The following is a 23,224-nucleotide window of genomic DNA, read 5'->3' on the forward strand; positions in this document are numbered from 1 at the left end:
AATATACATGTAGTATTATTGTGTAAGGTTTTCATTTTGGTTTAGTTATTGGTCCAATATGATCATCCGAGGACCAATAACTCAGCTAATATGGAAAACCTCACCTAATTATACCTGTATTAACTAACTAGTCCAATACCTCATATTGGTCTATGGAAATATGGATTTTTATTAGGCCATTATGACGTATTAAACGGCTAAATCCTGTGTTTGTGCACTTTTGTTCTTTGTATTGTATAGGCAGTTTTTATCATATAAATTTAGGCAAATAATTAGTCAATAATTGATCATTTTCGGCTACCATTTTAATTTGACCAATTTTACAGGAGTTATGGGACTTTGACCAAATTGTGCATGTTACATAATATGAGCACTTTATTGGATGCAACTCCTTGGAGACAGCTGTACAAATTTTGTTCAAAATTTATAGGATTGTTAGTCACCACATTACATTGGTCATATTGGGCCACCATTTGGATTTGACAAATTTTGCAGGCGTTCTGGGACTTTCTTGAATTTGGACATGCTACCCTAATGGAACACTTATGATAAGTCCTACCGAAGTCTTCTTGCGTCAAAATTGTTGGACATCACATTGTTAAATTTATTACCCTTGAAAGACAAATTTTAACAAGGTGAGCAATTCAGGCTCCTGGGAGCCTCTTGTTTGAAGTTCTTTTCTTATTGTATTGTCTTATTGTTATTTGTTTTAAGTTATTTTACCATTTTCTTTTTCTTCCAAGAACCTTATGCTATATAACAACATTTAACCTTACTGCATCAAGTTAAAATGTTATGTCCTGAAATGCCTGAAGTGTTCTGAAGTTGACCTCTGCAAATCCTTTTTATGAGTTTGGAAAAAAAATGGTGGCCATGTAATGGTATGCTGTTATTATTGTTTATAGACACTTCATGTCCGGACAATAACTTCAGTATGAGCGTATATGTTTATGAAAGTAAACTACACAGTGACATACCTTTAAGGAAGTCTGGGATTGATGTTGGGAGTGTGCCTTGAACTGTTTAGGAAAATGTACCAAAAACGAGCATTTTCGCGATTTTCGCACAAAAACTTGAGTAAATATGAATGAACTTCTTTGAAATTGTACCACAAGGTGTCATACCACGAAAGGAAGGCTAGGATTGAATTGGGGTTGTGCTTATTGACGAATAAGGTTGCCACTGTGATTCTGGTCAAATTAGTTTCCTGTATCAAATATTGAATCGCAATCAAAATTCAGAACTGTATCTAGCTTGAATGGTGTGTTAATACTTGGCCCAATTTTCAGGGTTCGACCTCTGTTGTTGTATCAAGCTGCGCTCAGTAGAGCACATATTTTTGCTACGAGTTCTGACACGATTTTCGTTTACTTCCATATGGGGACGATTGTTACGTGTTCAGGGCACAGCTGTTTATATTTCCATGTATTAATTTATAATATTTCCCTTCTTTTATATATTATAGGAAAAAAACTAAATGTATTATTGTAAGTTGTTGATGTTTAAATAAATAGTAAATAAACGATTAAACATGATATTCATTATTCATATTTATACGTTAAAATTGATGCTTTTCCGAAATAAAAAAAAATAAAAAGTCGTTCATGTAAATTTGTCATTCCTGTACTGAATAAAAGATTGTTATGTAAAACAATCAAGAATTGTTGCATAACACATTCTGCTTGTAATTTTATATGTACAAGTACCAAGTTCCATTATGATGTGTTCATATTCGAACAAATGAAAACTCATACAACTTACACAATTTAAAATGCATTTAACCAGAAATTACATGTAAAATCGATATAACAATGGAAGGAAACCAGAACAAAATATCTCCAAAACGAATCTTAAAAAGATGTTTGGAGTTTGGCCCGCACAAAATTGTAAATTGGTGTAGGACAAAAAAACTTTAAACGAAGAAGACAACAATACACATATTCAATGAAAGCATACTCATGAGAGGTGAAAAAAAATCAGTAAATATCATAGTTTCCTTTGAAATGAAAAAGTACTAAGGAACGACAGAAAACCACAGTATTGAAAAATGACTGAAATTTACAGTACTGAAAAATGGCTGAAATTTTCAGTACTGAAAAATGGCTGAAATTTACAGTACTGAAAAATGAATAAAATTCAAAGTACTGTAAAATGACGAAAATGGTAAGTACTGAAATTACCGAAAGAAATTCCTTACTGAAATGTTATTCGAAAGAAAAGTACTGATTTTATATCGGCATTAAAAGCACATGAAATCTGTAGTTAAATTCCTGGAAGTGTAGGGAATGCTGGTATACTATTGCAAAAGACAGGGAAATTTATAAATTTTAAATTCAAAATTGCCTCGTTTTTTTATATATGTTTGTGCTGGGATGATCACTGTCATCAAATTCGAATTCTAGGTCTAAAAATGACGCGGATGAGGTTGGGCCACTGTTTTAATTTTTTTTTAGTTCGAATAAGTTCTTTCAGATTGTTACCGAGTTACTGTCCTGTCGGCAGTGTTCCAATTACTGTAGAATATTCAACATTGACAACCACAATCTATCTCTTTATCATTACCCCTAAACCTTAATACATAAGCACATTTAGTAGTGGAATCAATTTGCAGGTGAAGACTAAAGGCCTCGTTTACCATAAAAATATGTCAAGCATTTGTTACGAAATAATAACACACTGTCATCCGGCAAAATTTCATACTACCGAACCGTTCTTTATCTTATTCTAATTGGTTTCTAGTTATCTTGATAACCTTAATGTGAAGTAAATATTTTTCTAATGGTAGGGGAACAATTCGGTATTTTAAGCTTCATAACAGAAAAAAATCTTAGCCTTTACTGCGTTACACAAAATCTGGTCCGTTTATTAACTAAATATTTTCTAGTGAGTTCATTGTAACTATTTAAAGAGGGGAACATATGATCTTGACATACATGTGAGGCATAACTTATCCAAACGATGATACAAAATGTATAGAAATATTTAGAAAACAAAGCCTCATAATACCAATTAGTCTGTGTACAGTAACCATTATTACCTGGTCGGTAGATAAATGTCAGATGTATCTCTGATACTATTTTCTGTTCATAACTAATGAATATTCAGCCATTAAGTAAACAGTTCGTGGTACAATAGTGACTAGCAGAAAAGCTTTTAACGATGTTAGTTGCCCTTGACATTACAAACACAACGAATGTGTTAGAATCAACAACTCAAACGAAAAAATATATAGCGGGCTCATTTTATTCTTTCAGAACTGTCTTCTGTTTTCAACATTGTGTTTGTAATCGTAAATTAAAACAATCTGCAAAGTGTTATCGTTTATATCATTCCATAATTACGACAGTATAATCAAACAAAGGCCACTGAACTTTGTGCAGGCGGTGTTGCCATAGATGTCACAGCGGTACGAGTTCGAATCCCGCGGAGGGAACGACCAAACATTTGCATCGCAAATTTGACAGTTCTAACATCGTTTAGAATTTTTCAGACCCTTCTATAAGTTAACGTTATCTTCCATGTATCAATATGATCCGATGGAGCATTGTAGCGAATAGAGTCATCACATTCTGAGACGTTTGTATAAAATTGATTTGTTGTGAGATGCTTCACTAATTTGATCCTCTATCCTACATAATAACATCTAGATGAACTGTCTCGGACAACCATACATCGCGTACTAAGTTACAGCCCTAGATTAATCCTACGAGGAGTCAACTTCACCATGATGAAGGATCGTATTCCCAGTTTCTTTATACATCTAACGCGCCAGTGTAGAAGCTGTTCGTGTTACTTGTTACATCAAAGTATTTTTAATAAAATGTTCAAACTTTATTCGTCGACATCAATATCTTAAGTACAAAAACTTGATTCAAAAGCTCCGGTATGATGATGTAATTAATCATTATTACTTCTTGTAGGTTATGAATTAATACTGCTCCAATTAATAGTCAATAGTCAATAGTCCATATCACCTAACCTTTGGGGAACCAATTTAGCATTGATTCAAACATTATGATCAAAATTAGTCTATTCTAGTTTTTCTATTAGTTTATTCTAATTAATAGCTTTTTGTTTTAAATTTGTTTTTTTCAATTGGTTTTCATAAAAAAAACTCGTAGATGTATGCAACCTGTTTTCAATTTATAATTACCACAAGAAAAATATGACTTGATTTTATCTCCTTCTTAATTGATTCAACTGTATAAAGCTTTGGTATTGACACCTTCATTCACTCCATCTATACTTTATTAACCATCTCGTGTAGTGCAAATGGTTGTAAGTAGATTTCATCCATAAGTTTTCAAGTTTTCTATTTTCAAAGATTGTGCGAAAAGTCAACAAAACTTTCTGCAGTTCAGAATTCATGTTTACAAGTGTTGATTGGATGCAGTTGTATTTTTTGCTTATTATTCAATAACGTTTCTTTAACACTGGAGTTTTTATCGTCATCAATAACTCAAATTGCGCTATCTGTATTCTAGTCGGCGCCTGTTTTAAAGAATTTTATTTTCTTAAAGCAACAAGTAAGTTTATCATCGGTATATCATACATGTTTCATTATGTTAATTTATTGATCTGCATATCATTTAATATATGAAGAAAATATTTGGAATAAAACATATATTTCGCGTGTTTATATGTTATACATGTCTTCCTATATTTGTGGTGTAAAACGCACTAATATACAAATAAAATACATTTGGTGGTAGATCAATGTTAACAATTGATTGACTTATGAAATCTAGTTTAACGAAATGCGTTTTACATAATTTTAGGTTACTTTCTACCGTACTATACAATATGAGTATATCAATAATTTTCTGCTTATCGTGATAGCACCTCATGAGAAGAAGTTGAATGTTGCACGGTATCTTACCCAAATAAACCATGTTCCACAACATCAAACTTATCTTTAATCTTTGAAATGAAGTTAATTATCCAAAAATCGTTTACTAAAAGTTTTTTTTTTTTTTGTTTTCTTATTATAAAGTGTTAGAATTGATCTTCACACAAGGCAAAAAAAATGAGGGAGAGTAATCAATGGAACCAAGGTTATAGAGTTATGAATAATTACGCCCGGGAAAGGGAATAAGTACGATATGAATCAGTATTAGTAAATATCAAAAATCCATATAAACTATTTTTCTAAATATTCGAAAAACGATTTAATTATCTAAGTGGAAAGAGCAAAAGTAATCTAGAAATGTTATGGGGAAATTGCACATTCATTGACACTAGATCAAAAAGGCACATGATTAAAACATTATGTACTGAACATTTGTCTAATGAATTTTCTGGTGCTTTCGTTCGAAAACATTGTAGTAATATACACCAGGTGAACGCTCCGGCATCTAAAGCCTAATATATTATGTCATATAAAAATCAATCACCACATGAGTGCACTTCACTCAATATTGACCAGCTCCTAGTTTCATAAAAAATCTAAAATAGAGATATTCCTCGAATTCTTCGTCTACTAAAATTTTTATAGAACCAGATCACTTAAAATTGAAGGTTTGAAGTAAAACTCAGGACTTGAAATTGTTCTCAACTTGATTTTTGTACAAAACCAAGGCCAGGTCTCAAGACGATAGACAATGTGATTGTATTTCATTCATGATGATTCTTAATGCCCTTAATTCACTGCTGTATTGAGAATTTAGCCAGTCGTGGAAATATTCAGCGCACCCGAACAGCTAATCATGACAAGCCTGTCGAAATATTATTTCATATTTTTCAGAATATTATTGTAATTGTCAAAAAACACAGCTATATTTCATTTAAGAAAATTATTTCAGGGAAAGCAAGCGAACCAGAAAACGAACGGTGATCAAAAAGACACATACAGAACAAAGAACATGAAATAATTAAAAAACACGTACATAGAAACAAAGGGAAATGAACAACCCGGGCTCCATTAACAACTGGAAGCCAGGACAATTGTATTAATACTAACAGTATTGACTTCCGTGGTGTCATTTTTAATTAAACGTTTTTGTTCTATTTCGTTGTAATTGTGCTAAAGTACAAATTAAGAGAGTGTATTTCTGTATCTGAAGAAGTCTTGATGTTGTCTGACCGATATAATTTCTCTGTTACATTCATGATAAAGGGCAATATCCTATTGGTCTTTGCCCATATCTTTATTTATTGTCTAGAACACTTAATAATGGAAATGTACGATGCACTTATTTCTTGTGTTACTATCGAAGTCAGGTTCATCCCCATTAAGCGTGAGATGTGTGACAATGTATCAAAAACATACTGATTTCTTAACGCAATTTTTTTATTCTTATATTTATATAAAATTTACTACACTGTATGAACTGAATCAAGATACGACATTAAGGTGTCAAAAATCAAAAAGCGTACTCAAATTTAAGAACAAATTTAAAGCAAATTTAGCCCATATAAGCTGAAACCATAAGACGCAATTATACAAAACTAACATTAAAAGATATAAATTTGGTCCATAGAGCTTTTAATGTTTTTTTAATCGAGTATACAGAAAATAGCGTGCGATGATGACCGGAAAAACAATCATGTTTAATAGTAAGTAGCGAAGAAGACAAGGTACCAGTAAGAAATGCGGCTTAAATGTTTGATTATAGTCCAAATCTAAAGTAACTATGTCACAACAGCAAATTTAATGAATAACATTGTTGCTTATAAAGTCTATGGACTATCGGAAGTTTACCGAAAAACGTTCGAAATTAAACTTGAGAATTATAACAAACAGAAGCAGTGAATGAAAATCTGCGCGTGAAATAATTGGCATATTACTGTGGAAATGAAATCAATGACATCTAGAAAAGCAGGTTTGCCGTACTCTTGATTTCCTCATTGATAACATATTTGTCACATTTGGAGGAGCTATTCTTCAACAAATTGGCATTCCAATGGACACTAACTGTGCTCCTCTTCTAGCCGATTTGTTTTTATATTTACTATATTATGGATCGGATTAGTGTTCGATGATTCTGTTGTTACCCTTATTAGATATATTATGAGTAGGACTGGTTCTCTCTTTGAAATGCTCATCTATTATCGTTAATGCTGAACACGATTTCTTAACTGTTCCTCTCTTTAGGTGTACACCAAAAATAGCATTGAAAAATATTTTGATATTCAATTGTAAATATTATTCTTCAAATACATATTGATAAATAATCCAACCATTATCTACTGTACGTATTGTAGTTTTACCTATGGTTATATAGGAATTGTATATTTATGTGCAGGATTTGTCCGATTCTTAAGAACAACTGACCTTACTTATTTAAGTCTACATCTGAACGATACTTCAATGAAACCAGGATAAGAACGGTAATGAAAAAAATAACATAATCCAGGGACAAAGACCAGACAAGGAAAATAGACACACGCAGCAAAAAAAACAAGAAATATGAAATAAATATAAAATATAAAATAAAACGTTCATTTAACAAAAATAAATGAGCAACCACGATTCAACTAAGAGTTGGCATGGACGGATGCACCGGAAGAGTAAGCACCCTTTTGTTTTCGAAAACACGCCGTGTTGCTTGAAATATTTAACGTAGACTAAAGAGGAAAAGAACACTATGATACGGCGAACAAATCGGTTCTCCCGGTGCAGAATGATACACTGCAAAGAACTTTAACTTAATGGTGACGGCCATAAAACTTTTGTAGGAATGACTTTCATTCAGAAGCAATTTTTCCATGTTCCAGGAACCTAATTCAAAGAAGTTTATCACGGAACAAAAGGTCTTTACATAACGTATGAGTTGTAATTCTATACGCAGGTGCCGAAGAGGTGTTGCCACGGATCAGATGACGATCCAAAACGAGAAGTCATAGCGTCTGTTGTATAGTGTAGTAATGATGCTGACTTTAGAGAGTCTAAATATCCTTTATTTTGGATTCTTTCATGTAGATGCAATGTATATACTTGTAGTTACCGAATCTAGGATTTTTTTAAAGACAAATCTATAACGAGGCAACTGAGATCAAAGGATCTGGCTACATGGTGTTCATCCTTTTGGATATGATCAGTCATAAAGTCAAAAGGACAGCAAATAGCTAACCACAATTTGTTATCATTGGAATGTCGACCGTCTGTTGAAAAACATGTCCAACACGCAAGACAAATATGTTGTAAAGTTTCAGCCTTTTCTTAAGTATATTCAGAAGAAAATTTGTAATAATCTTCTACAAGCATTTTTTTAACAAATTAAATGATAACAGTACTAAATGCATAAAACATTTAATTGACATTATGTGGCAGTACTAATCTAAAAGACTTCGTTGAAGTCAAAATGAATTTCTATGATAACATTGCAGAAACGTTTACATAATTTTTGTATAAATATTTAAGTATTCAAGACTTAGATGATGATAACTTTAGCGCTTATAAATGATATGTATTCTAAGTCCTATTTATAGGAGCTTTAAATTCAGTCTTGGTCCTGTTAATTGTCTTTTTGACCCTTTATAAAATGAATTATTCAACACTAAAATATATTTATAGTATATTCGTATACGAAAAACTAGAGATTGTATATCTATCTAGATAACAATAAAAATACATAGACCTACTACACTCGATTTTTTAACAAGTTTATATGAGAGAAGTTTTTTTCACTATATACTCTTCAAGAATTCCTGTGATTTAACTGTCGGACGTCATTTTACATTACGAGCAGAAAGAAAGTGTTTTTGACGGCATCAGGTCAGCCAATTAGACATTTCTATCACATTTACAAGCATTGCTGGCATATTTGGTTCTGTCATTAAGCTACACATAATTAAGCATAAAAGATTGACATGCTTCCTTTTGTACCTCTTATATATTTTTAATATGTACCAAATGGTATTTTGCCTTATATGAGGTAGACTTCATAGCAGAATTGCAAAAAATAAGCTCGGCACTTAGCCAGGACCTATTATCTCAGTTTTCACTTAATAGATAACTTTTTAACAATCAAGATTCCATAGATCAATTTACATCTCTTGTAGTTTTACGAAGGAAGGACACAACATACACGGATAAGTCTGCGTCATATAATTACCTAGTTTTAAAAAGTGATGAATATTTATAACGAAAATACACGACAAACACGAGGACCTTTCATGTAAAATTCAACTTTCAATTTATCTAGGTCAAAAATAACTTTTAACCTAGTTAATAGTGTTATGTATCACAGCTCATACTATCTATTAGAGCTTCCTAAAGCTACACGGATTTTTGTACAATGGTAAACCTCTTACAAATATGCTATTGGAACAAAGTCATCAATTCAAAAGTTTTATGGTCGACATCTTAGGATTATGGATATCATGTTCCTTTTTTAACTAGAGTATATCTATTTTTATTTATGTTCTAAAATAGGTCAATATTTTGTACCTAATTTCAAAAGGCTTCTTGTTATGCGCTCTCCTAAACAATTGTTAGATTTGTTGTCTTTTACACGTGTTGTGCAAATTATCTTTAAATTATTAGCTATAGATAAAATATACTACTAATAAATCAAGAGTTGATATTTCGAATATGTAGGAAACGTTCTAATAGTTATTTAAATGGAAGATTTATTTCAAAGGTTGTTTCTCATGTGACATATTTCACATCCTGAGAAAATAATATGTTCGATATATTTTTAGAAAAGTAAAGAGGGTTTACAAAGTTTTTACTTCATGCCAATTTTGTATTATAAATATGTGTTTTTAAGCGTAATACTTACATAATACTTAACGCTTAAAATCTGTGTTCATGTATTTGTAATTAATATCCGAAGAGATGATATTGAATAATGAAAAAAAACCAATCATGTGTAATTCACATGTTCTGACGTAATGACACATTTCTGGTGAATCTCCAGTAGATTAACGATACATGTATACTCATTATTTTAAATATTATTTTCTTTGCTAATTGAAATTATTCTACAATTACATGTTCCATTGCTAATATATGTACTTTGAATTATTATTCAGCTTTATACACTGTGATTGAAGTTGATTATTCAATATTAAATGATCGGGTCAAATACGAATCAACTACCATTTTGGGAAAACAAAACAGTGCTGATAAGGAAATACGGCAAACTGTGGATGAGTTAAATAATACAGGTTTTCTTCTTTTCAATAATGTCGATTGAAATAAAATATTCTTTGCATATTTGCAAAAGAGGAAAACGACATGTCCCGGAAATCACGTTTGAAACTATAAATATATTGGTTCAAAACAAATCATATTGTACTGTAACTAACTTAACCAATATAAAACACCTACACTTTAATTCGACTAGACGTTAACAGAGATTATGCATGATTCATTGATGATCCGTCCTCAGGGAATCCCTTTGTATAGTTTCAGAAAGGGGTAGGCAACTGCCAAATATTATACTATATCTGATATGTATATTATCATAATAGGATAAAAGCTCACCTTTAAGGTAGATCATACCTGATACCTCTAGTAGATAAATTTTGATTTTTCTTGAAGATGACCGTGAAAGAACACACTCAAGAATTTGAAAAACGTATGTCACCGGCTTCATTTTGAGATAATTGAGTTTCATTAAAAGCAATATTTTACTGCATTTTACATGGATTCTGTAGGAAATTTTCAGTATTTCGCAAACTTAAAAGAAACTAGTAGAAAGAATGTCTTACAATTTTATATAAAGAACACGTATCTTACATTCTATTATATTTAAAAACGAAAATTGGGGGTCACCAAACTCTTTTTCTTGCAATATTAAAATGACTGAAATTCCCAATGGATTGCAAAGGAATATTTTCCCACCATTTATCTCCCTTTGAAAGATACTTTTTCAAAGTAATGTTTTTAATTTTACCATACTACTTTTTATGTCAAAATAATTTGAAATATTTAATATTACGTGTATCGTTACGGTGCATCCATCTGCACCATGAAAACTGATTTGTTCAACGTGTCATAGTTTTCCTTTCCTCTTTCCGGACTTGACATTTTATGAACAACTCGATGGGTACTTCTAGAAAAGCAGAGGACGCTTACTCGACCGGTGCACCTGGTCAGTGCTCCCTGTTTTTAGTGGAGTATGTTTTATTTTAGTTACTTAATGTTCTTTGTCGTGTTTGTCTGTTTTCCTTGTCTGGTTTTTGTACCTAGATTACATTATTTTGATTTCCGCTAGAATCTTGGTTCCCTTGATTACTCTTTTAAATATATCATTTTTACATTATTTCAAACTCTATTAGTTGTAGAAAATATACATTTCAGTATGATTTTGCAAGATGCCAGAAAAGAATTTTCCGTGTATAAGATATTATCTACCTTATACAGTTTGATTTTTAATTTGATAGTATGATATGCCCATCCATGTCATTTAATTTTAAGTGACTTATTCCAGCGGATCATTCCTATCAAACTGTATAATGGAAGTGACCCTTCCCACACCGGACCCGTACCGAACAACTGGGAAACTATTTATTTGGTTTTGTGAGAAATCTAACTGATGTGATACACAATTGTCCACAGATTCACAAAAGTCTTCAAATCGTTCAAAGTTTATAGTCTAAAAGCAATCGAAGTTAAATCGCGCGGAGACGTGCATTATATAGAAAGTTCTGAAATTATTGGTCGTTCCCTCCGCAGGACTCTAACTCGTACCGCTGTGACATCTATGGCAACACCGCTTGCACAAAGTCCAGCGCCCTAGACTACTCGGCCAGCTAGGCTATATAAAAATATAGCTTTCGCTGGCCAAACATTTGCATCGCAATCAAATTTGACAGTTCTAACATTCTGAGACATCTATCAATCTCATATTGTATACATGAACAATAATCATTTAATATATATATATATATATATATATATATATAACAAACAAAAATAATTATATACGTCTAAAGGATTGTACAACGATACCGATCAAGATGTTAACACACTATAATAAAGTATATAATGGGCAAAATTTTCCGTCAACAAATGACCTTCTTCAGTGCCTTAAATAAACTGAGTGTGTATGAAAGTAAATGGCCTTTGAACATAACTCACTACCTAATCAGGTGAATACCTGTGACGTATAAAAAATTTTTTACCGACGGTAACAAAGATCTTGAACATTGTGCTATAGACACACGTTGTGTGTTGATCTTGAATACTGAACTGTAAAAATAAAAAATATTTACAAATACTGTTATAAGAAACTAGACAAGATAGGAAGAACTTAATGTTTTTTGTTAATTCCGTGTGGGTGTAAAACACGGAGTTCTTTTATCCGAAATCCCTCCCGATTCACTCTCTGTAGATCGCTCCAGATCGTGCTTTGTTCCACGATGAAGATTTTCATTTTGTTGAAATCATCGAGGCAGTGGTTAGGTAATCTAAAGTGTTGACTCACTGGGAGTAAAGGCTTTTTTGTTAGGTCGCTCCTCTGTCCGTTCAAGCGCTTGTGAAAAGGCTGTTTAGATTCACCAACATATTGAAGGCCACAAATGGGACAGTGGAGCAAATATATTACATTAGCACTATTGCAGTGCACGTTGCAAAATATGTTGTAGCGTTTTCCCGTGACTTTGGTGGTGCATTTGATTGCAACATTTACACCTTTTGTCACCACAGGAGCGACTCTCGCCTGGAGTCAACATTATCCAAAGTCTTTCCTGGACCACTTATGATTGCTTTCAGACAGCCAGACAGTTTGCGTAGTCTACTTGTGAGGGCTGAAATATCTAAGCCCAACTTGACTCCAGGCGAGAGTCGCTCCTGTGTTGACAAAAGGTATATATATATCTTCGCAAATTTTACAGTTCTAACATCGTTGGGAATTTTTCAGACCCTTTTATAAGTTTACGTTATCTTCCCTGTATCAATTTGATCCGATGGAAGAGTGTAACGAATAGAGTCGTCACATTCTGAGACGTTGTATAATATTGACTTGTTATGACATGCATCATTAATTTTATCCTCTATCCTACATAATAACACCTAGATGAACTGTCCCGTATTACCATACATCGTGTACTAAGTTACAACCCTAGATTAATCCTACGAGGAGGAATGACCCGGCCAGCGAAAGCTATATTTTTTATATAGCCTAGCTGGCCGAGTGGTCTAGGGAGGCTGGACTTTGTGCAGGCGGTGTTGCAATAGAACATACATACAACTTTTAAATTAAGTAAGTATCAACATACAATCGCTGATCACATGTAACACATCACAATAAAATACCGATATCAATACAAAATTTTATTATGTAGTTGGATCAAATTGTGCCAGTTCGTGTTCTCCATTTCATTTCAGCAAGACTTTTCAATGATTGTCTTATCTGTAACTTTGCCAGAACACTCGGGTTATGCATCAATTTGTTTAGTTTCTCCCTCTTTTTATTGTTCACTTTTATTTCTCTAATTATTGTATTGAATGCATTAGCAACATCTGTATAATTATCACTAGCAGATGTCTCAAAGAACATGCAGTTGTACTCTCCACATAATTGCGTGGCTTCCGTGTCTGATATAGCTTTTCTGTGAATAAGGTCACTTTTGTTCCCAACAACTGCAATTACTTTCTCTTCGCCCTTTTTAGCGAGTATCCACTCGAGTATTGTGCGTATTTTATCGAAACTTGATTTGTCAGTAATTGAATATACAAGTATAATTCCATCCGCCCAAAGAAGATACTCATCTTTCATGACGTCACCAGCCTGAAATGATTTAATACAAATAATTAATAGAGCTGTAGGTATTTTTTGTAACTCTCTACATAATATCTTACAGGTATAAGTCGTATAAGGTAAATATATGCAGAGGTCGAATCCAACTATCTACGGCCGATTGTACGAAGACATCAAACAGGACCAATATAAAAATTTCATTTTTTGCATTTTATTTCCACATAATATAAAAAATATCCCATGCATGCTATGACATGTCTTAGTACCGTTAATATCTTGAATTTATATTTATTTCGAAGTACTGTATATTCCTCCTCCCCATTGTGTCGTTTTTTCTCTATATTGGAAAAATACAATATTTTGGAATATTTGTTCGTTTGTTTATTTTTATCTATGAATTGTCAATAAATTTGTGTTTTCCTACACACCATATATGATCAAAGAATGGATTTTTTAGTTCTAAGTTCATGCTGAAAAATATATAAAAAAAATATATGCATTTAGCCGTATTTATAACATAACATAATTATGTTTATGTTCAAAATTTCAGAGATCAGATGAAAACGCCTACCTTCCAGGCGGTGTCTAAAATATGTACACTGACTGATTTTCCATCTACTAATACACAATGTGAACATAAAGATTCTGAAAAAAAAACCAATTAAAACAATTAATCGTATTAGAAGCAAGAGGTTTGGGTGCTATAAAAATAGAAAATGCGTGTACCAAGTGTAGGTCATTGCGATTAAACTTTCTGTGTTTTTGATATAGCTAAAACAAAGACAATTTTACTAAACATTTATGATTCCTGCCATTGTATTTCGTTTTTTTTTTTCTTCATTTCAATCAATGTTTTGTCGATGTTTCTTTTTTGCTATTGTTTGATCAGCATTTTTGTAGTTTATTATGATTTTTTTAACAGTGTTTAAAAACTTTTTACTTAAATAAAACACAGAAAATTCTTGGTTGCATTATTATATGAACAATAACACGTATTTAAGTACGTGAATGACGGGCAGCACCAGTGATTATGACAGATATATACCTTGTTGTTCCTTAGAACCGGATATAACTCTCTGATAAAAACTAATGCGTAAAAAAAGAGTCATGGCATGTCATCGAAACAAATTACTGACTTTGTAACAAGACAAATGATAGTAGACTAGAAAGCATGAAATATGATTAAACAGTCACTTGATTAAATCATCTTTTTGTCATAACATCTTGAATATAACATAGATATAAATCTTATTAAGCTAGCCATTGTAACGGATGAACGCTTGTGCAAAAAAAAAAATACAATTTTGATGTTTAAAATAAATGTTTATTTGGAAAACTCGTTCCCATTCAAGAATCAGATTTGTAAATTTTCGTGCTTTATTTTCTTAAACTTCAACATACTGATAGCTTCAGTTAACCTATATATACGAAAATAGAATTCATTTTTAAAGACCTAATGTACGAAAATTAACTTCTTTTGAATTAATTTTATTTCATTTAAAAGCCTCATAATTCTGTATCTCTGTGAAGCTTACCGTGTTCTGTTTCATAATCACCAATAAATCTCTTGGTTAAAAATCTGACAGTAAGTGCTGCAAAATGAGATAACATTTATTAGATATATTAGCATTGAAGATAAAACGTTCTCAAATTATACTCAGCAAACATCCAGTGAATCATTAACTTAATTTTATTGATTAGATTGGTTTTCAATTACTGTTAGCTACAATAAGTTATTTTACTTATGAAATTTTAACACTTTAATGCAGACTATAAAGAATCTGTGTCGTAATAACCTGACCTATATTTTGAGATTTATTTGAGGGAAAATTTTAAGTCAAACTATGGAGAATCAAATAACTTTTGTTTCGTTTTGTTCCATTCATCCACTCTGCCTGAATGTGAATCTGGAAAATTTATTTTGGTGCCGTCCTTTTCGATATCTCAATAGGTTTGTCGATCATAACAAAATTTCTGAATTATCAAAATGCACAGGCAACAATTAAAGAACTGTTTATCAAACCTTAAAAGATGTGTATGTACTAAATGTATACATATAGATTCTCCTTCAATCTCGATGGATTACAAGCAAGATTTCTCCTCTCATGATAGTTATATTTTATATTTCAACCCACTAACTTCAGCGAGTGGGTTAAATCTACATTTTTACTATCGAGAGTGGAGAGATTTTGTAATCCCGAAAAGCATTGGAGGAGAATCTGTTTATGTTTTTAAATTTGTAGTAAATTCGGAATTGAAAAATTGCGGAAAAATTCTCGCGGAAATTAAATCACCGCCCGGTGGTTAAAAAGTGAATTGCATTTTTAATCACCGGTTTAGAATTGGAGGTAAAATGGTATACTAGTATTTCACTCACAAATTTCATATCTCAGAGTGAAATGGACCCTTTTAATATCCAAACGAATCATTTGTTCATCCTAACCAATTAACACTTGTATAGATTTGATATATCAAGAACACATACGACAGCTGCTGTAATTGCATTTTACAGGATAACATTGAAGTTTTAATTCATGTTGAAGAGAGCAGCATGCTTGTACTGATAAATTCACATTATGGTTTAATAACTTATGATATTAAATACGACTTTATCTTCCATTTTAAAAAATCCTCTCATCGCAATATTTATCTTTTCGGTGATGATAAAATACACAGCTAACATCTGCTTTATAACATAGTGTAAAATACTGCAGTTTATAATGTAGCCAGTGTAAAAATAGTAGAATACTGATATTGTTAATTTGTTTTAGTTAAATCATAAATTAGAGAAATACATTTTATTTTACTTATAAAGTTTTAACGGTTTTTACTGCTTAACAACTTTTATTTGTAACTTGTTTGCTCATTTTTTTAACGAAAAATGTTTATTTATAGTTAATAGTTCATAAAAAGGATTTTTTCAAGTGCATTTCTGGTTTATAACAGCAAACATCTTAAATAATTTTGTTGTAAAAGAAAAAATACTTAAAGATCTAATTACATTCTGTACAAGCTAATGTGTTAAAACTGACGTGACATTTCAAAGGATTGTTATATACACTATATATTTGTCATTTAATCAAATTATGTAAAATTTCTTGACCTAGAGATTCAGACATTTTGTTTTTGAATATCGAAGCAATAGAATTACATTGATATATGTTTCATTTTTTTAATTTTACAACGACAATCTTTACGTATCAAATCTAAGTGATCTTACTTTCCTGATGTTGTAAGAGTAAACGCAGTTTACAGTCTAAACTCTATGGAAGATAATTTAATGTTGACTGTAAAAACAATTCCCATTTACTAACTAACACAATTCTTTTTTTTTTTTTTTTTTTTTTTTTTCTGTTTGTTTGTTTGTTTGTTTTCAATAAAGAACAATCTTTGAACTTGTAGTTTTTAGACTTCTCAAAAAGACTATGGTATTTCATCATCACTTGAAATGCTTGGTGTAAAAAAAACACCAAGAGATAGTGGGATATATCTTCACATACCCCTTTCGACAATGGAACAGAATTTGCATGGTTTTATCAAAGGCTGACTTTCTTAAACTATTTTTCTTAAAATATTTCGCAGTTTACGTTAAGAATCAATGGTTCTTACCCGATTTTCCTACTCCCGGGGTTCCAAGCACTAGAATATGTACATCCTTATGCTTTTGACTGGAAGAATGTTTATCATCAGATATAGGTTTAGGATCCTTGTGAAACGGCATTATTTCTATTTTAAACTACGTCCTATTAAAAATTAACATGTCAATAAAACTCAACAGAACTTGCACAAGTGTATCCGATTATCTATAGCAGGTGACTTACTGGTTCCTTTATAACTTAATTGCAAAACAAGCGGAACGAAGAAAGATGCTTATAGCGTCAAAACAGTAATTTATAGTCACGTAGTAACAGAGGGTTAACAACGATGTAATGTTAGCTATTACGTCTGTGAAAGGCGACGAATTAATGAGATATTTATTATATTGTGTAACCAATTGATTATCACTTCCAAAATGTTAGCAAGTTTACATCTGAATTGAAAGACAGAGTAAGCTCTCAAGCTTGTTGTATCGTCGCCAAAGAACCAAAGATAAAGCCTAACATCTTAATACAATACAATAAAACCGATACTAATATTTACGTCTGTATATTTGTAGAGTCTGCAGATCTCTAATTTAATGTAGTCTTGCCAGTACCTAATTGTTTTATTCAATAGGGATCAAAGCACATAATACAATAATTGCCTATGATCAAAGTAGTAAATAGAACAGATGTTAGCTAGAACACTAAGTATAGTATTCATAAATAAGCAACATAATATTGTTGTTGACACAACAAAACGTACAACCACTTATGAGCAACAAACTTGGTAAAATATTTATTTCATTTCAGGATAATACGTTTGTGGTAGTAGCTATCTCAATCCAAGTGTAAAAATTTAGAATTTTGAGTTTTTTTCACATTCATTATTCTGGGAATACTAGTTTTAAAAAAATACAGAGATGATATATTATAGTTTTATCTCTGCTATTATCAATGGTACCCATTTGTTTGATATCAAAGATGAACTACATTTGTAATAATATATATATATATATATATATATATATATATATATATATATATATATATATATATATATATATATATATATATATATATACAGAGAGAGAGAGAGAGAGAGTCTAAAGGAATTTGCCAACCAGCAAACTTAATGGGTAGCGGATCGTCGAATCATGACGATGCAGCCCAAACAAAAAAATTATATAAGTCTAAAGGATTGTACACCGATACTGATAAAGATGTTAATACAAGGCTGGTACAGCACTACATGATATACATCAATACATCGTACTACTACATTTGGACTTTTTTTTTAATTGCTTGTCGCAGTCAACTTTTACTTTTAATTTTGATAAAAAGACCCCCTTTGTTATTTTCATTCAGGCTCCTTATCATTTGCTTATGTGTGCCTTTGATAAATCAAAGGCACACATATATATATACATAAGGCCTTTGTTCGAATATGCTTCTGAAGTCTAGGATAACTGTGGTTCTGGAAACGCTTCTAAATCTTTGGCTGATAGACGCATATATAGAAGGTTACAAATGTTATATAAAATAGAAAATCAAGATGCACCTGAATATTTATGTAGTCTCACTACTGCTAAGGTCCAAAGTTTCAGCGCTTATCCTTTACGTAACGGAAATGACTTTATTCTACCTTATTATCGACTCTCTACTACAAATAATACTTTCATTCCAGCAACAATTAGGTACTGTAATAGTCTTGATTCAAATCTAGAAATTCTAATTCAATCGGTGTTTTCAACATGCAATGAGAGATACCGGATTGTACGACCGTGTAGTGCCCGGAACACGATAACTTCCTGTTAAGGCAAGTTATACTAACGTCAATTATCCACAATAACCTCGGACCATTGTCCGGAACCTCGGACCATATTGTCCGGAATACAAATACTTCCTGTTAAGGCAAGTATACGTCAAAACGTCAAACAAACATCATCAACAACAACGAGTTAACTTCCAGTTACGGCAAGTTACAACTCTCAAAAATAATATTCCTCTTGCATCACTTGTCTCGAAAAACACATCCCTTAACCACATAAAAATAAATTCCAATCTTACATTCAGTCTGCAACCATATATTCTTAAACATAAAATCTGCAATCCTCCTCCTCTCTCTCTCTCTCTCCTTCTCTCCTTTTTGGTCACCTATCCCATTTTATTCCACTACTAAATTTCAATCTCCATTCTTTTTTTTAAACTGAAAATCAAAGCCCTTATATACTTTTCAACACCAATTTTACACCAACTATTTTAATTATCATAACTTACATAACTGACCTAAATTAGGCACCAATTCAACACCAACTTAGCACCAATTTCCAATAAATCAAAAACTTTGACAACTACTTAAAACAACATCCTACATGGGTAACATGATACTGTACTTCATCACCTTTCCTATAGAAAATCGCTTAAAAGTATATTAAAGATAAACTTCTGGACATAAGAATGATGGTACAATGACTAAATCCAAATATGCTTATCTAGACATGCAAATAATTATCATGAAAATATACACCTCTACATAACACTGATTTTTTGCCTCTTAAAGGTCCAATGTACGACCTTGTTACCAGTCGTTAATGTGTAATCTACATTTTATTACTTTTTTTAGATTTTCTCTACTATAGAAGTGGGGATGCATTAAGGTTATCGATGTGTTTATATGCTCGTTAGTACTGGTAAGAGATAAAAATGACTTGTTAAATCATTTGTTTCATGTCTTCTTTAACTCTATGTGAACCTGAACATTCGTTTCATCAGCTCTGCTTATGTCTTCTTGACAGCATGATAACCAATTTATGTTTACTTAACTCCCATTTGTAAAATCCAGTTGGAAGTGCTGTTTCACCATGGGCGTTGTATTACTTGACAGTCTATGTTGGTTGAATGTTACTTATTTCAAGCCTTCAATTACTGCGTTTGTGTATTACTTTGTTTATGTCAATATCAACAACTTATTACAATTTAGTCAGATACGCCACGCTAACATGCCCATGTCGATATTTCTTTCAATTTTCTCTAATTCAAAAGTAAGTAAGTTATGTTACAAAAACGAGAAAAAACCTAGATCAAGCGTTTCAATTTAAGACGTTAGTAACCAGCATGAATTCCGGTAAAGATCTGTTGCGTAGAAAGGTTCAAATATTCTCAGGATTTCGATTTCCTACGATAAGGGATGTTTTGACAAGTAGAAAAAAAATTATTTCCTACAAAATACTTCGTTTTAGGAAAAAAATAAGTCCTTTCCTACATATCAAACCATACAGCGGAAACTAGTGACAAAGTTGATGTCGCTTTATCGGTACACGTACTATAAATATTAGAGTCAACCAGATTAATTTGTTTCTGGATGCAGACTAGTCATAAATAGGTATGTTATATCTTTCTTATATATACTGGTCAGGAAGGGGATTTTTCTCAGAAGGAAAGCTTCATTTACAGAACTAAATTGCACTATTTGATATAAAGTTGAACTCAAGAAAATCATGATAAACGGAACCAAACTATGGTAATAGACTGTGACGATAAGTTATATTGTTTTGAATATTCATCTCCCTCTTCTTGTGGTTATAGTTCAGTGGCATATTCTTTACCCATTAATATCTTTGAATAAGAATTGAAACTTTGGCAATTGATTTAGATTCATGAATACGTTTGCTTAAAGAGTTGGTTTTAATTAATTGCATTTTCCCGAAATGAACTTGCACACAAATTCCCGCGTGTACCTTAGTTCTACCTATAATATCCTGTAATAAACTGGTTGTGTTCATAAGTTGAGGTCAATGTTTATTTTTATTTTTTTATTGTAATGTTTTCAACATTTTAGATGAGCAATAATGAAAAGAGGAGCCATATTAATCACTTTATGTGCATTTCTTGCACATATTAACCTGTGCAGGGGGACCAATTCTTGTTGGGCGCCTCCATTCATATGGGGAAGACCCTGCAGGTATGTACATGCATGAAAAACATATAAAACAGTTTTTGTAATAAGCAATGAGCTACGCATCTATTTCGTTGTTTTACAGACTTGCTAGCCACGTACACTTTATTTGTAAATACAATTAAAAAATTACGCGTGTCGATGTCGCGGTGTAGCATTGTTCCTTATTTGATATTGTCGTGTATAGTTAGGTAATGAATATTCTGAATATTCAACATTCGCATCACGACCTCCTAATTTTTACCTTGTTTACTAGATGGTGTGAATTGTGTTTGTTTTGTTTTGTTTTTGTATGTTTGTTTGTTTGTTTGTTTGTTTGTTTGGGTTTTTTTAAACCCTTCTCTGGTGCAATTTAAACAAGGTTTCTGTAATTTAAGCTAAATGACCTGAGGCATTCATGGAATGCATTGTATGAATATTCATATGGAGAGAGCATCAGAGATGCTGTGAAAAATGAATTACAAGAACACGTTCTTTCGGAAGTGATGTCAATCGAACATGACGTTTTCAGTTAGAAAGTGATGGGTAAAACTTTTAAACTGTTATCAACGCGTGTTACAGGTACTCTAGCACATTCCCGCTGTTAGAGGCATCTTAGCGGTGCACTATTACACAAATTTGAGTGTTAGTTGGGTGATTGTAGCTTTTTTATCCTTTTAAATTTGTTTTACTAACTGCGAAACAGATAAGACAGAAAAACGTAAACAATACATTAAAAACAATCCATAAAACTGGAACATGTCACTTTCATATAAACCTCTAAAAATTGCTCAAATTTAACTGTTTTAACTTTTTTACATTTCAGTTCATCGAGGTCAATATTTGGTTCACCAGGATATAGAGTGCGATATTCAGTAACAGTCCATGGGAACGCAGGAACTCTGGTCTGTTGTAAAGGATACTCTCCGGCAACAAGGTCTTACGTCTACATAGGCTGCGGCCATTCATCATTCTCTGGAATTGTTAACTGGGGAAATAACCTAGCTACACCCAAAATCAAATGTAAAGGCATTCCATTTGGAGCAAGTGTCTCATGGTCGCCATAGGCAGATACTTTTTTTAATTGACATCCTTTATTCAGATTTATTTTCATGGATAAATTGATTCTCCTGCATGAAGTTATTTTTCAAAGAATTTCAGTGAAAATGATAATTAATTGGTTTTAATGTGTATAGCAATGACTTTTAACAAAAGGTACTTCATTTTATTATTACAAAAATAAATCTGTACAAATAGTCGCTATCAGTAAAAAAAATGTTTATTCAAATTAGTATTTATATGTCTCCATTCTATATTTACTTTTCTTATTTAAGTTAAAAAAGCCATCAGTATGCTAGTTACAGATTTTCTATTATCTTATATCATTGTAAACATTCTCTAAAGCGTACGTGTTTGTAAAATCAGGCAAAATGGGAAAAATGAGAAACATGCATGTGAATACCCCTGACAATGTAATATTACTCAAGGATACTTTATCTATTTGAAAACACCATTATTTGATTTCTGCTTTGCTCAGACTTTTTCAATAGAATGTTGAAAAAATGAGGTTTTTGACAGAGTTATCTGCCCTTAAAATGTTAATTTACAGTCATTTCAATGAAAAATATAATTCAATGCACCAACATGATATGGAAAATGTCTGTTTTCCTTGATTCTGATGGTGCAAATAGTCGTATTACACTATCAAAATGAATGGGTATTTTCATACCATGTTTCACTCACTGCCTGATTCTTACAGAGACTGATACTTAAAAGTTATTCAGATACTTAATAAGACCAAATCGCCATTTGTTCAGTAATACTGCTACCCAACCACAAGACAAAATATTTAACAGGGAAATAGTCCATATCAATCCGACGAAATTCTTACTGTAATTTTTCTACCAATTAAGCTAAAAGAACAGAAATTCGTTAAGTTATCTGAAACCCTTAGATAAAAGAATTGTTTACATATTACGTTTTCTTTATAAAACTAGAGTGTTATTTAGCATCTGTTTATATAAATCATTTGTAAGACTTTAACAGGATTGTCTTTT

The 23,224-nt window shown here is 31.8% G+C and overlaps 2 protein-coding genes across 2 annotated transcripts; one reads left to right on the forward strand and one right to left on the reverse strand.

The window, feature by feature from the left end:
• Window positions 1-13,204: 13,204 nt before the first annotated feature.
• On the reverse strand, window positions 13,205-17,701 carry LOC148615449 (ras-related and estrogen-regulated growth inhibitor-like). The gene is made up of 4 exons (XM_088590330.1): window positions 17,262-17,701; window positions 15,188-15,244; window positions 14,224-14,297; window positions 13,205-13,682 (listed from the first exon to the last, which is right to left on the reverse strand). The coding sequence occupies exons 1-4, from the start codon at window positions 17,371-17,373 to the stop codon at window positions 13,242-13,244; spliced, it is 684 nt and encodes a 227-aa protein (XP_088446456.1). The 5' UTR covers window positions 17,374-17,701; the 3' UTR covers window positions 13,205-13,241.
• Window positions 17,702-20,472: 2,771 nt separating this feature from the next.
• LOC148615450 (uncharacterized) lies at window positions 20,473-22,524 on the forward strand. The gene is made up of 3 exons (XM_088590331.1): window positions 20,473-20,615; window positions 21,072-21,194; window positions 21,994-22,524. Exons 2-3 carry the CDS (start codon window positions 21,082-21,084, stop codon window positions 22,232-22,234), a joined length of 354 nt encoding a protein of 117 aa, XP_088446457.1. The 5' UTR covers window positions 20,473-20,615; window positions 21,072-21,081; the 3' UTR covers window positions 22,235-22,524.
• The last annotated feature ends 700 nt before the right edge of the window (window positions 22,525-23,224 follow it).

This window comes from Perna viridis, chromosome 6 (genome assembly GCF_037379345.1).
Source record: "Perna viridis isolate PV_CMFRI_1.1 ecotype Kerala chromosome 6, ASM3737934v1, whole genome shotgun sequence".
Classification (NCBI taxonomy): domain Eukaryota; kingdom Metazoa; phylum Mollusca; class Bivalvia; order Mytilida; family Mytilidae; genus Perna; species Perna viridis.

Coding starts and splice junctions, on each gene's coding strand:
- LOC148615449 (XM_088590330.1), bottom strand. CDS start 17,373: ATGCCGTTTCACAAGGATCCTAAACCTATATCTGATGATAAACATTCT. Junction 15,245..17,261: donor CCCGGGAGTAGGAAAATCGG/GTAAGAACCATT, acceptor CTCATTTTGCAG/CACTTACTGTCAGATTTTTA. Junction 14,298..15,187: donor TGATTATGAAACAGAACACG/GTAAGCTTCACA, acceptor TTTTTTTTTCAG/AATCTTTATGTTCACATTGT.
- LOC148615450 (XM_088590331.1), top strand. CDS start 21,082: ATGAAAAGAGGAGCCATATTAATCACTTTATGTGCATTTCTTGCACAT. Junction 21,195..21,993: donor ATATGGGGAAGACCCTGCAG/GTATGTACATGC, acceptor TTTACATTTCAG/TTCATCGAGGTCAATATTTG.